Genomic DNA, 15064 nt, shown 5'->3' on the forward strand with positions numbered 1-15064 from the left:
ATCCTCCACAACACCTTTTATCCTCATTATCAAATATTCCTTACAGGAGTCAATGAAAAAGACAGCGTTTTGAGACCTCTCTTTGGGTCGAATACGACACCCCATTATGAACTGAAATAACCATAGAACCCCTTTTATCCCCCCCCCCCCCCTTTAAAAAAAAGGTAGTAAGACTAAAAAGAACCAGGGAGTCAGTTCCGTTCCTGGAGTCAAGTGGAGAGCTTATCAGGGTGTCGGAGCCCCTTCCGGGCGCAACAGACAGCCCCCGACTAATTAGCTAAGACTTAGCGCTTTGAAACCCCCTCTCTTTTTACACTCTTTTATTCTTTCCATCTTTATTTCGTTCTTAGGCTCCAAAAAGAAAAAAAGGGGCACATTATCTTTTTCAAGCGGAGCATTGGAGGACTGGTGGAGGGTGTTGGGGTGTTGGGGTGTTGGGGGGGTGAGGGGAATTTTTTGAGAAGAAAAAGGTTTTTGAAAAACCCTTGTAATGGGATTCTGCCCCTAAGCCTGGGTCTGGGCAGCATTACCATTAATTGCAACGCATACGGACGGTAATGGTGTATATTTATAATTTAATTGAAACCTCTGTTATGTCATTAGTATTTAACGCCGATACACTGTTCCACGCCTGCACCATTATGTAGATATCTGACCGCCTAGTTAAAATATCCGTAGGTTGAATATGTATGATGAATATATTTGAGGTGGGTAAGAAAACGAGGAATCATGTTTCTGCTTTATGCAAATTAATATGCTGAGTTCCTAATGGATCAGACAGTCAAGGACAGGAAATGCTTTACTCTTTTTTTCCTTTTTACTTTATGAAAAAATGTATATCTATTCTGAAACATGTCCCATGGCTTCAATGGCCCAATGGCTTCAATGGCCTCCCACTATAGCTATATAGACTATAGCTTCACTGGTCTCCCAGTACTGGGGACTATAGCTTCACTGGTCTCCCAGTACTGGGGACTATAGCTTCAATGGTATCCCAGTACTGGGACTTGAGTTTCAATGGTCTCCCAGTACTGGGGACTTTAGCTTCACTGGTATCCTACTGGTGACCATGTTCTATAGCTTCAACGGTCTCCCAGTACTGGTGACCATAGCTTCACTGGTCTCCCAGTACTGGGGACTATGTACCATAGCTTCACTGGTCTCCCAGTACTGGGGACTATGTACCATAGCTTCACTGGTCTCCCAGTATTGGGGACTATGTACCATAGCTTCTCTGGTCTCCCAGTACTGGTGACCATAGCTTCACTGGTCTCCCAGTATTGGGGACTATGTACCATAGCTTCTCTGGTCTCCCAGTACTGGTGACCATAGCTTCACTGGTCTCCCAGTATTGGGGACTATGTACCATAGCTTCTCTGGTCTCCCAGTACTGGTGACCATAGCTTCACTGGTCTCCCAGTACGGGGGACTATGTACCATAGCTTCTCTGGTCTCCCAGTACTGGTGACCATAGCTTCACTGGTCTCCCAGTACTGGGGACTATGTACCATAGCTTCACTGGTCTGGGCTATAGCTTAATGGTCTCCCACTGCCCCGGTGGGGAGGATGGGGGCGAGACGTCAGCGGTCGTGTGTTCTCGTCCCCGCTGTGCTGTCAGATGTAGAGATATCGTTTTTTGTGCCCAGCTCAGCCAGAGCAGATGTTTGCCACTAAAGCAGTAGGTCACCGAAACAGCCCTCCACAGAATACTAAATATCACCCAGCGTCCGCACACACTTGAACCCGGACAGCTGTTTTCACCACCACCACCCCCCCCCACCACCACCACCATCCACCACCCCCCCACCCCACCACCCCCACCACCACCCCCCCACCACCCCCACCACCCCCCCCCACCCCCCCACCACCACCACCACCACCACCACCCTTTTTTGTGACGGAGCAAAGGAAACCGGCCAAGCACACAACAAAATGTCCTTGTACCTTTTCCAAAGAAACAACATGCGTTTTTCTTTGTGCGTGTGTGTGTTGTGCGTCGTTGTGTGTCCTTGTGTCCCAAAGAGCTTCGGTTTTATACGCAACCAACATGACCAGTTTTGTCCGAGTTGCTCTTTTTCCCATTCATCCCCATCTCTTGTACATCTTCGGGAGAATACTTTATCACAAAAGAAGTAGCATTCATACTAAAGTGATGAAACTGCAGCCTCACAACAACTGTGTCGTTTGGAACTAGCACCGCTCCGTTCCATTCTACAGACCGCATTCACGCCACACCCGTGTGGGGTCTGCCATTCCATGACAGGGATGGCAGCCGTCTTTGTAAACGTCGCCTTGCATTCCTCTGCAATTTTATCAGGAGTTGGTAGCGGTGTGCTTTTTTCTGTGTATGTTCTTTCTCATTCTTAACACACAGAACATTCTAGTGCCACATTGTGCTCCTTGTTGATAGGCACCACATGTTGCGTTATCGCGGTCCGCAACTCATAATACTGCTACTACTGGTGGTGTACAGGCAGTATCCTTGACAGGTATCTCCTTGCCTCATGTTTTGCCTGGTATATTGTGGGATGAGTGGTGACTCTGGCTGACTCCATTAGAGAGTGGACGTTAGCACAGTCATGTTTCCATGGTAACCCTTATCTATTCTAACGTGACTAGAATCGCCACGCGTTGTTTTTCAAAGGTGGGCGTGGCCCCCAATGATCAGATTGCAATTACGGCATCTCTCGCTCTCTCTCGCTCTCTCTCGCTCTCTCTCGTTCTCTCTCGCTCTCTCTCGCTCTCTCTCGCTCTCACTCTCTCCCACTCTCAACATTTACTTGTGGATATTTCTTTCAAAGCGTTCACTCCGTTCTCTCCTGTCATTCCAATCGGCTGAGCGGGAGAAACATGACAGTTTGAAGGAGACGAGTGGTTAACTTGACACCCTTGAGGCTGTTCCTCGAGTCTCCATAATATCCATACATACCAAGTTACCATCTTGGACCCAGACCGCCGCCCAGCTGGTGTCTAGATCCAAGATGGCCACAGCGGAGAGTTAAACTCCCCAGGCCCCCAGCACACAACACACAGGCCCGTTACGCCGACACCAACCGCCACACACACACGACGGCGCTTGTCCTGATCCAGCTCATCGAGCAACGTGAGCGTTTGTGATGTTCTCCCGCACACGTCTCCGTCTCCGTGTCCTATTGTACTTCCTCCTCACGGGGACAAACTGTAGATCAGGTCCCGATCGGTGCCCCCCTGTCGGGTATTCGGGGGCGAGATTGGCCCCCCCCAAAAAATCATCCTGGATAATCGTGCCGACCCGCGGCATAATATCAACGGAGATCGTCGTGGTGATGGCGACGTTTGCTTCAAATGTTGAAGCCTTGTTTGGGAAGAAATCACAAGCAGTTTTTCACCCGGACTCGTCACATGGGCGGCAATGGGGCTGTGTGTGTGTGTGTGTGTGTGTGTGTGTGTGTGTGTGTGTGTGTGTGTGCGTGTGGATGCACGTGTGTGTGCATGCACTCGTGTTCCCGAGTCGCGTTTAAGTGCTGTGTATCTCTGGTACGACACCGCTCCCATTATATATTATCTCCATGTTCTCATAAAGGATTATTAGAAGCTGCACTGCGAATGACATTTCCAGGCGACTGGGATTGAAGGAAACAAACACACATACACACACACACACACACACACATTAACAAGTTGGGTGCTTATTTTGTGATTAAACGCTTGTAAACGTTTCACTCCATTGATGAAGTGGCTGCTCAGTCGAGCCGGAGATACCTGCTGATGCTAAAACACACACACACACACACACACACACACACACACACACACACACACACACACAAACACAGCAACAAGTTATTCTGGCAGTGGGTGGTGAGGATGCTTAATCAGTCATTGTCGGCTGTATTACGTATCTGTTTGTTGTCGGCTGTTTCTGGTATCTGTTTAAAACACACACACACACACGCGCGACAACAAATTATTTTGGCGGTGGGGGAGGATTCTCAGTCAGTTGGTTTTCGTATCTGTTTATTCTGGCTTTTTTTGCATCTGTATATTGTATATTGTCTGCAGTTTTTTGCGGACGTTTTTTTATTGTCGGCTTTATTGTTAACGGTTTATTGTTCAACACCTTTAAAGTGTGCGTAAACTGGGACGCCGTGTTTGGCTGTGGTTCCACTGGGGGTCCGGTGAGTTGATGAAGCTGTCAGCGGCCATTGTTGTCGGTCAGTTTCACCCAGTGGCGATTTCTCTAAGACTGCAAGGGAAGCTCAGCTCCCCCTAAAATTAAAAAAAATTAAATGGTCAAATATATACTGTTAGAACACGTCCATCTCGAAGACGAGTTTGTTCAGAATCAGCTGCTTATCGCTGGTCGACTGACTCGATTTCCTTCCCGTAGCGTCACAGTGCATTTGCCTGTTGAAGCTCAGCGTCCGTCCACTTCAATGGGGCTGCGTAGAACAGCTCAGCGTCTCTGGGGGTGAATGGAGGAGTGGGCTGGCCTGGACGCTGGGCTTCTGCGTGATGATTGGAGGGTCTGCGAAAGACTGAGTTGCCGTTTGATTGACAGCGATTTTGAACTATAAAAAGTTGCCGGAGCCGTCTTCATTCCTCAGTCCCGTCGCGGATTTTGCAAGCGAGTCGAAAGACGAACTGCAACCTATTTCTTGATATTTGCTTGGCGAAATTGCTAGACAATTTTCATCATACATTTCATATAATTCCTTGCTTCAGTTTAACATAATTCCCACATTTCCTTGTTCAAGTATAATATCGTTTTGGTAGTTGGCCATCACTTTGATTCAGGGAGCCTGAGGTCTGAACTTCAAGTCCTGTATTCAGATCAGGACTTGCAGGGTGACAGCGGAAAGCTGTGTGATTTCTTGGTGTTCCTCAAAGACATGGAGTTGGACAGTGCAATGCCTCAGCTTTACAAACTGTTTTCATTAGTAGCAACAATTAGAGCTACATCTGCAGGTGTAGAAAGGAGCTTCTCCTCCTTTAAAGCGGCTAAAGTCCTACACCTAACACAATGGACCAAGGCCGTTTAAGCAGCCTAGCTCTGCTGGCCATTGAGAGGACACTGGTGAAGTCACTGGAAAAGACAGCTAGTTGGTATGACAGAGCATTTCCTTGAAAAGGAACAGAGAGCATCATTTACACACATATATATATATATACACATAAATTTACAATTTATATGATGTAGGCCGAAAATTAGCTTCCCCTCTTTGAAAGACCAGCAGCTGCCACTGGTTTCACCTCTGTCCGATCGAAAGCTTCGGCGGTTATGGCAACGCGATGACATGAAGGAAATGTATCCGTTAAATTTGTGGACTTGGTTGACCTTAAATGAACCTTGTGTTAGCGTTTATAAGCTAGTTAGCGGTTTAGTCTCTCGTTGAAAGCAATAACAGTCGCCGGGAACACAACGAATTCCGCTCGGTTTGCTCTCGATCGGGAGTTTGACGGGTCTTCATCAGTCACTGTTCAGGGCTGCTGTGCTGTTACACACCACGCACTAATGTGTTTCCTCCAGAACTGGAAATGATAACAAACTAGTACGGCCGCGGGGCTAATGTCGTGTAGCTGCTAATCCTTTTTTTACCAAGGGAGCAAAACGAAGAACAAAGAACCGTGTGGGCGGGCAGGCTGATTGATTGATGAGGGAGTGTCATGGAGGTGTGTTCGTGTGGGTTTGTGTGTATGTGTGCTTGTGTGTGTGTGTGGGTGTGTGTGTGAGACCATGTTTGACCACAATGTGCATTTTAGTGTCGAGCCATTGAGCCTTTACGCATGTACACGTCTATATCTCTACACTTTCATCCGCAGCACGACTGTGTGTGTTTGAGTGTGTGTGTGTGTGTGTGTGTGTGTGTGTGTGTGTGTACTCACTAGTGTGTGTTTGGTTTCCACGGCGACTGCCTCCTCGCCAGCAGCTCAGGTAAATGGGGACATTAGGGACCCCCATAAGGGCCGTGGGCCCGGATGCACCCACCAATCAGGAAGCGGAGTAATCCCGGCTTATCCCCTCGGCCCAGCCGGCGCACAGCGACCCGACACGGTGGACCATGTGCACTTAACCAACCCCTCCCCCCCAACACACACACACACACACACACACACACACACACCGAGAAAGGCCTGAGGAGCAACATGGCTCATGCATGTCCTCACGTCTGAGCCTTCATCTGTCGTGTGTGTGTGTGTGTGTGTGTGTCAGTAGTATGTGTGTGTGTGTCAGTAGTATGTGTGTGTGTGTGTGTGTGTCATGTGTCAATGTGTGTCAGTACTGTGTGTGCTTTAGCAGTGTGTGTGTGTACCGTGGCGGTGTACTGAGGACATACGTCTTCAATCGAGGTTGCACTGCGCTGGTCCAAAGAGAGAGGACTGAAATAACCCCACCCCCATCTTTCCTCCCCCCTCCCCCCCGGTGCATTACCTACCGTTGCCTCGCTCCGAAAGCTCGGGGGAACGTGAGGCTCCTGCGCGGAGACAAATCAACGGCGTGGTGGGGGGGGCGGGGGGGAGGAGGAAACAGAACAACAGCGAGTGTCTCCACGCTGTTGTGCAATAATTACATTTCATTCAACCGGGAGAAACACATTGAGGCACTTACACCTCCTCCTCGTCAGGCTGATTCCAATCCGTTTCCCTCACCGTGTTTTCCAGCTCTTCCTGGGGGGCGGCAGTAGCTCGGGAGGTAGAGCGGGTTGGCCGGTAACAGCAAGGTCGCTAGTTCGATCCCCGGCTCCTCCAGTGGCGAGGTGTCCCCCGAGCGAGACGCCTCACCCCGGCGCCGCGTTCACACTGTCCGCGCATCCACGCGTTCACACGTCCGTCGACGGATGACGGAGGGCGTGTCTGACGTACCGGGGGACGCGATCTGATTGGCCGACCGCTCCGACGCTTGCATGAAAAGTTGAACATTTCTCGACTTTTTGAAGGAGGCAACGGAGCCGACGGAACGGATTGATTGGACCCAGAATGCATTTCGAGAGAGCGCCCCGTGCAAAGTCAATGAGCTGCGTCGACGGACGTGTACAGGGGGAACTGCTCCCGACGAGCCGGCTGTCGTCTTGCATGGTTGACTCCGCCGTCAGTGTGTGAATGTGTGCATGAATGGGTGAATGTCAATATCGCAAAGTGCTTCGGATAAAGCTCTATACAAATGCAGTCAATTTACCATGTATGCATCTGTGTCTCATTCTGACGTCTCGTCTCCGCCTCTTCCTCCCCCCCCCCCCCCCCCCCAGAGTCCTCCTCCTCCGTGATGGTGTTCATGGACGCCACCGCCCGCACCACGTCCCGAGCCCCACCCGTCACCGTGGCGACCAGCACCACCTCCACTGCCGCCGCCGCCGCGGGCAGCGGCACCTCCACCCTGAACCGCGGCGCCCTGGGCGGAACCGTCAGGGCCCACGGCGGCGGCGGCACCACCACCACCGTCGCCGGCGGCGGCAACGGCAACGCCCGGGTCACCACGACGACCGCCTCCGCCGCCGCCACCGTCACCAGCACCACCGGCGCGGCCCCGCCCCTCACGCCGGCGCAGGCCTTCGTGCCCGCCGGCGCCAGCCGCTCGCCGGCCTCCTCCCGCCTGCCCGCCGTCCGGGCGGAGAACTGCATCGCCATGGTGATGGCGGACGTGTCCTGGCCCCGCACCACCCAGGGCCTGGTGGCCCGGATGCCCTGCCCGCCGGGGACTCTGGGTAAACCGCTTTTTGATGATTTGTTTATGTTTGGGGGGGGTCGTTTCCGTAGCAACGCATTTTGATCCAGTTTGAGTCATGCCGGAGGTGGAGAGTAGTCTACTCACGGGATTGATGTTGGGTTAAGGTACACAAAAAGGGATTGGGATTAGTGACAGTGCACCACAACATAGTAGTTAGATTCATGTTTCTTTATTGTTTTATTAACCTTTCACTATTTAGTATTTGAGACACTATTTACACCCTTTTATGGTCTCTTTGGGGATTGAACCCGGGATCGTTTCTCTGTGCGTCCCTAGCCGCCACACCCTCGTCCTGCCCCAGGATGTTTTTTCAAACAAATCTTCCCAATATGAATTTACATCATTTCATTGGTTGGTGGTATCCACTACTTTCTATGTCCTTCACGGCTCCATCCTGTTGCTTCTGATTCTCTACGCCCGCATAACTCACATCGTTAGAGACGGGTGAAGGCGAAAGATAGCCGTGTGTGTGTTTAGAAACCACAGATGCGATGACACGCACGCACGGACACACACACACACACACAAACACACACACTCTCAAGTGAAAATCTCTTGTTTCTCTCACTTGCAGGAAACAATTAGCCAGCGTCATTAATTAGCTGTAAACACATTCAGTCGTTGCCGTTAAGAGCGCCGGCGCTCTGTATTTGTGTGGTTCTGTCTCATTAGCGGCCAGATATTAATGGTGGCCTCTCTCTCTGCCAAGGTATCGTTGCAGAGAGCGACGGAAGATGCAAGACAATGGGTCTTTTCTTTACACAATTCTTGTCTGCAGAGTGCGAATGAGTGATAATATAATCCAATAATAAGTATGACTAATTATTGAAAAAAGATGAGTGGTATCTTTGGTGTCTTATAGAAAAATAAATATATGGTAATGTTTCAAAGTGAGCAAAGAAATGACGTATTCGCTAAATAAAGATGCACCCGTGAATTTGTGTTAAAACAGGAAAGTCTCGAAACTAATGAGATTGAAATTAAACGAGTAATTAAATTGCTGTAAGATCATCAAAGCCTTTTAAAAACGCGACTCGTCACATTCATCTGAAACTATTAGTTGTGTGTATCTCCCCCCCCCCTCCCAAAACAAATTAGCAAAATTGTATGGTTAAAAAAACCTTCTGTGTGTGATTATGGGGCCCGACGGAGAGAGTGCTGATCCAGAATTTAGGTATGACCCCCCCCCAGAGGTCAAAGGTCATGGGGTCACACTAGGCAAGCACAGGATAAAATCCCCACAAGCTTTAAGAAAGGCCCGGGGCTTCCCACAAATCGTTTTTTTTAATTAGCCGCCAAACAGCGAGAGGGAATCAATGCCTTCACTCCCTCACACCGGCAGGTAGGTACCTGGTGGGTTGGCCTGCTTGGCCAGGAGTCTGCGTGTTTAAATAAAGACTTGGACCCGATTACATCTGAGGCTTCTGCGCAGACGTAAAAAAAAAAAATACAGATTATTAGGCTCAGGCCTGAACGCAGCAACCCGGGATTGAATCCTGCCCGTGGTCCTTTTGCCGCCACGTCTTCCCCTCTGTCTTCCATACCCCCCCCCCGTCCCCTCTATCTCACTCTGTAATAAAGCATACAAAAACAAAAAGAAATCTTAAAAACAACAACAACAACAAAAAAAAAATGTAGGGATCAACTCTTGACTGGCGTGGAGGAGCCTCCGTCTTGTTTGAAAGCTTCCCGACGGCGGAGCGTCGCGCCGACTCTGGGTGGCGGCTGGGGGCCGCCGCGGCGTCGTGTTTGTGATTCCGTCTCGTCTCCTATGGAACCCATTTCCGAGTTCATCAAACGGAAAATGCGTACACATCGGCAGCAGAGACACGCACACAACGCACCCACACACACACACACACACACACAAACACGTACGCATGTACTCCCCGCTAATGATCAACAGAGGCGCCGTCGAGACCTCGCGAGCTGCCCTCATCAGGCGAGATAAGAGACGCACGTATTTCTCTGACTTTGGTCTCTGCCGGCACGCGCTCCTGAGACGGCCGTAGCCCGGGAACGCCCGGGAATGCCGCCGCCGCCGCTACGCCGAGAGTTTTCCGCCCTTCGAAGGCTCTTTGAAAAGTTTTTCCTCTTGCCACATCCCATCCGACCTTCAGTCTCTCTCTCTCTCTCTCGCTCTCACTCTCTCGCTCTTTCTCACGCTCTCGCTCTCTCTCTCTCTCGCTGTTTCTCTTTCTCTCTCACACTCTCATTCTTTCATTCTTACTCTCATTCTCTCTCTTTTGTTCTTTCTTTCTCTCTCTCTCTCTCTCTCTCTCTCTCTCTCTGTCATCATCGTTCCATCTCTCCTTCAGCAGGCCCCCCTATCTATCTATCTCCCAGTCTCTCTCTTTATTTTCCGCTCTCTCCTTTCCCCTTCCTCTCCATCTGTCTATCTGTCGAGGCTCAGACTAGCTTGTTTTTTTTGTCCATCTCATTCCGGACGGGTTACTGCGGCGCGGTCTATCTTATGAACTCATCACACACCGGGCTGTCCGAGCTGGACTAGATGTAGGAAATTAAGTGTCAATCATCTGAATATGTCGGTTAATGTCAGTGGCGTGTCCCCTCCGCACTCTCGCTCTCTTTCGCTGGATCTCGCTCTCTTTCTCTCTCTTTCGTTCTCTCGCTCTCTCTTGTCTCTCTCTCGCTCTCTCTCACTCTCTCTTGTCTCTCTCTCTCTTTCTCTCTCTTTCGTTCTTTCTCTCAATCTCGCTCTCTCTCTTCTCTCTCTCTCTCTCTCTCTCTCTCTCTCTCGCTCCCCCCCCCCACCCCCATACCCCAGGGCATAAACAAGGACAGTTTCATTTTGGGGTTTTCTTTTTTGTCCCCAATCACTGCCGTCAACGGTGACAAGAAACCAGTGTATATTCGCCCAATGCCCTTGAAGTCAATTCCCAATTCCCTCCCTGGAAATGAAACTGAAGTTTCAACAGAATTGAAATAGCCCCTTATTTGTATTAATTACATGTTACATCAGTCTGGGGGAGAAAGTTCAGCAGAATTAAGAGTTGGATAAGAACGATGCTGCAGTCAGCCCAGATGGGGAATTGAGTCAAGGCGAGTTTAAGTCCATGTCGGTGGACTTAAAAAGAGACACAAATTCAAAACCAGAGCATGACTACAAGAAACGCACAAAAATGATGAATCAAACATCATAATAAGAGTATTGGAAAGGCTCCTTTTTCAAATGGATAACATTCAAGTTTAGTTAAGTTCATCAGTCCATATTCCAAAAGAAAATATTTTTTATTTCCACTGTTTACAATCCACCCACCGAAAATGTTGGAAAAAGTAGGAGAGGATTTGCTTTCACCCTGCGCCGGAAACAGGCCCTTTCCCATCCAGCGAGGGGGTCAGCCTTTCCATGTGATCTCCTTTATTTCCCGGAGAACACAAGCCAGCCAACGTTTCTGTGCTCGGCGACAGGAAGGCACAGAAGGTGAATAGGCCCTCATGCGTCGCTTCCTTGCACTCAAATATTCCTGGCTGACACACGGTGGGAGCTCCCCGGGCCTCGCCCGGCTGAATCACAAAGACCGCCGGTTGTCGCTGAGCGAGGCGGCAACATTCTGGCTTCCATGGCGACACAGACGGAAGTCCACGCTGGGCGAGAGGTTATTGTCTACTTTGCTTTTATCGCCGAAATAAGTATGAGAACGAGACCAGCCCTGATCTCTGCGAGCAGCTGGGAGGAACGGCGCGGCGCGGTGCAGGTTTTTTCACGCGTTTCCATGGCGACGTCCGCCACACAAAAGAAAAACCGGCCTTGAGGAAGACTTACTTCTACGAGCGGTGATGTGCGGTTGAAAAACACAGACGCAGAGAGTGCCAAAACTTAAACGCCCGTCAATAGCATCATCCTCTGAAATCTTTGTTCAAAAAAGTCTGTCAAATCGTCCCGGTGTCAAGGCCGTCTCTCGCACTCAAAGAGCCACTCATAGGCGTCAGGTGACATCAAACAGCAATCCGGTTCCGGAAGTTAATCCGGAAATTAATCAAATTAACCTTTTTTTTGGTCCACATCTAGGCTACGTGTTAAGTAAGGGCATGCTATGTGTGATCCGTCGCCGAGCCGTGTCCTAAGGGAGGAGGGGGTGCTGGTGATAGTGCGTAGGGTAGCGGGGGGTGGGGGGGGGGGTGAAACGGGAACACAGTGTGTGTGTAAAGTGACGACGGGCAGCAGTGAGTAAGTAAACAGGCTTGCTTTGGCCCAGAGGGATTGCATTAACTGGAGCACACTCTCGCACATGGTCTCTCGATCCTGACCCTTGACAAGTGTGCGTGCGGTGTGGCGCACACACACACACACACACAAACACACAGGTTATAAATCACAGAGCAGGAGCTGCCCTGTTTCATCAGCGGCATTACGTCACGTCTTAAATTGAATTCCAGGGTCAGAGCGAAGCGTCATTATATTGTCACTGACCCACATGTCCCGATTTTTACCCTGTCTCTTTTTTCATTATTTCTCTTCTCTTTCTTCTTTTTCCGCTGCATTCTGTTTGTTTTTTTATTATTTACTTACTTTCCTTGTCCTCTTTTCTCATTTTCCCAACCCCTGCTGTCCTTCTCGTTTTATTCCTCACTCGCTCTCTGTCTCTCTCTCCGTCCTCCTCCCCAGGAGCGGCCACGTACGCGTGCGTGGGGCCCGAGGGCTACTGGGACCCCCAGGGACCCGACCTCAGCAACTGCACCTCTCCCTGGGTGAACATCATCAGCCAGAAGGTACGCACCCACCACCAGCCGCCACCACCAGCCGCCACCGCCACTGTGAATCGCCACCGTGAATCGCCACGGCCGACCGCCACGGCAACTGTCGCCGTGCCAACCACTCTCCTCCCCGCTGTAGACGGAGCCTGGCTTCCACAGAGCGCAACACACCCGCCTTCGGTCCTTAATTAAGAACGACCTGGTGAACCACTCAGGCAAATGGCACTTCTGTGCCCAACCCACCCTCTGGACCGAGGCGCTGTAACAAGCGGCATGAATAAATCACCCGATTTCGGTTCGATTGACTCATTAGGACGTATGTGCCTGGCCTTTAAATATACCTTTGTAAATAATTTATACTTTCAGAGGTGGGGAGAGTAGTGAAGCAGAGGGGCCCCTGAGCTTAAAAAGCACAATTACCGCGTCTCCTGGCATCACTCCGTCCGTCTGTTTTTAACAACCGCTCCAAATGTTGTTTTCATTCCCACCCCGGAGCCTAATTGGTCAGTTTAAGGTATTGATTAGTCGAAAGGCCTCGCTCAAAAAAAAAGGAAATGGAATCGTGGTTCGCCGGGGGTGTCGAGATTCCACCGACATCAAAGCCACAGGCGGCGAACGGTCACAGACTGTTTAGAATAAAGAAACGCTTTGGACCGCCTGCTAGGGCATTAGTAATACTTAATGGCCGAGGCATGTGGTTTTGGCACTGCAAAATCCTCCCCACACAGCCTGTGTGTGTCTTTGTTTTTCCTCGGCGGAGGTACTCCACGATATATATATATAGGCAGCGCCTGAGACTATAACGACGTTGCATACCGGGGAGAATGTTTTAATGCGGGGAAAAGGTTAAAAAAGTTAAAAAAACACCCGCTGCTGTCTACCCATTGCTTGGGTGGTGTCACGGGGTGGCGGAGAACCACCCGCCTTTGCACACCACCGCCACCAGCCAGGCGGCCTATTAGGCAAACAGCGTCTCGCAGAGTGGATGTCTGGGTGGTGGAGGGGGAGGAGGAGGGGGGTATTAATGTGTCAGGTGCAATTTTCCCAAGCAGAATGCCACTTGAGGAGTGCCATAAAAAGCCAGAGTGGGACGTTTGTTTTGCGGACGCGCGGTGCCATTATGCTGACGTTCGTTCGGCGCCGTTCTCCTCCCGCTCGTCCTCGTCTCTGTTCCAGCGCTTTATTGTTCACTCCTCCGTCGGCTGCCACGGCTCTTTGAGGCTGTTAGCGCGGCGGCGGCTATGAGGTTCATTGCTTATGTGCCGGTGGTCGTATAGCTAGTATTAGTGCTCTCGAATTGACTACTGCTCTCAGGTTTTTCTCTCTTTTTTTTTATTGTTGACCAAGGACGAGAGAGAGAGAGGGACGAGTGATGGAAAGGTTGAGAGACAGAGAGAGAGAGAGGGAGAAAGTGATGGAAAGGACGAGAGAGAGAGAGAGAGAGAGGGACGAGTGATGGAAAGGTGGAGAGACAGAGAGAGAGAGAGGGAGAAAGTGATGGAAAGGACGAGAGAGAGAGAGAGAGAGAGAGAGAGAGAGAGAGATGGAGAGATAGGGAGAGTGATGGAAAGGACGAGATAGAGAGAGGACAAGAGATAGAGAGGAAACATGGATAGATAGATGGACAGAGAGAGAGCTTCAAAGACAGAGACAGAGTGGGGGAAAATAGAGTGAGAGACAGGGAGAGTGATGGAGATAGAGAGAGAGTGATCACTACATGGTGAGAGACGGATAGAGAGTGATTGGGAATATAGTGATAGAGAGAGAAAAATGGGAGGCAGATAGATGGCGAGAGAGAGCGAGCGAGCGAAAGGCCCCCAGAGTGGACATGATGTCCTACAGACACGTCCTAATCTGAATGATGTAATTGGCCTTGATTAATAAACAACGGAGGCAATCACGGCAAGTGGCTCGGCAAATCAGGCGGTCCGTTAGGTGATGTCACCGCGGTTTCTCTTACAGTAATCAAAGTATCGGATTGGAACAGGAAACGGGGCCCCCCACCCCCCCCCCCACCCCTCCCCACCCCCCCCCCGGCTCACGTCCAACACACTATGGCTGTTTAGCCGATAGCACAGCGGTGGGAGATCCTCGACAGTTTGAACCTTGTTGGAGGTATCGATGAGTGATTCAGGCCAGCGTGATTAAATGATTCACAACCTGGCTAGGGAGGCCTTCAAAATACCCGTCAATGGAAGGTCTTCAAGGTCTCGGATTTAAGATGGTCCGCAGCCTTCACGACAAACTCCAAACCCCAAATAATAATCTTGATTTTGTTAATATTTATACTGTCGGTTGAAAGGGGCGGGAAAAAAATTGATGCGGTTCCATTTGCGAGGCGGCCATTTTGAGCGTAACATCGTCTGCATTGCTTTGAAGTGATTGACTGATGGAGGTACACGTATTTTCTGGCACACACCACATTAAAAGCAGTTTTTCTTTTTTAGGGATGTGGAAATGGGGGATATGAAAGAAATATAGAAGATTCGAGCTAGATGAGAAGGCGCTGTGGTGTGTGTGTGTGTGTGTGTGTGTGTGTGTGTGTGTGTGTGTGTGTGTGTGTGTGTGTGTGTGTGTGTGTGTGTGTGTGTGTGTGTGTGTGTGGAAGCCTGTCTGTGTGTGTGTGTGTGTGTGCAGACT

At 50.2% G+C, this 15064-nt stretch overlaps 1 protein-coding gene across 1 annotated transcript in view; it reads left to right on the forward strand.

The window, feature by feature from the left end:
- LOC311368742 (adhesion G protein-coupled receptor L3-like) overlaps positions 1–15064 on the forward strand; it is a gene marked incomplete at its 3' end in the record, with an annotated part of 50511 nt that overhangs the window by 8473 nt on the left and 26974 nt on the right. The window contains exons 2-3 of the mRNA XM_084487527.1: positions 7227–7682; positions 12336–12439. Coding sequence (XP_084343653.1) covers positions 7227–7682; positions 12336–12439 — 560 coding nt within the window. The remainder of the gene's footprint in view (positions 1–7226; positions 7683–12335; positions 12440–15064) is intronic.

This window comes from Micromesistius poutassou (genome assembly GCF_964030765.1).
Source record: "Micromesistius poutassou genome assembly, chromosome: 23".
NCBI lineage: Eukaryota > Metazoa > Chordata > Actinopteri > Gadiformes > Gadidae > Micromesistius > Micromesistius poutassou.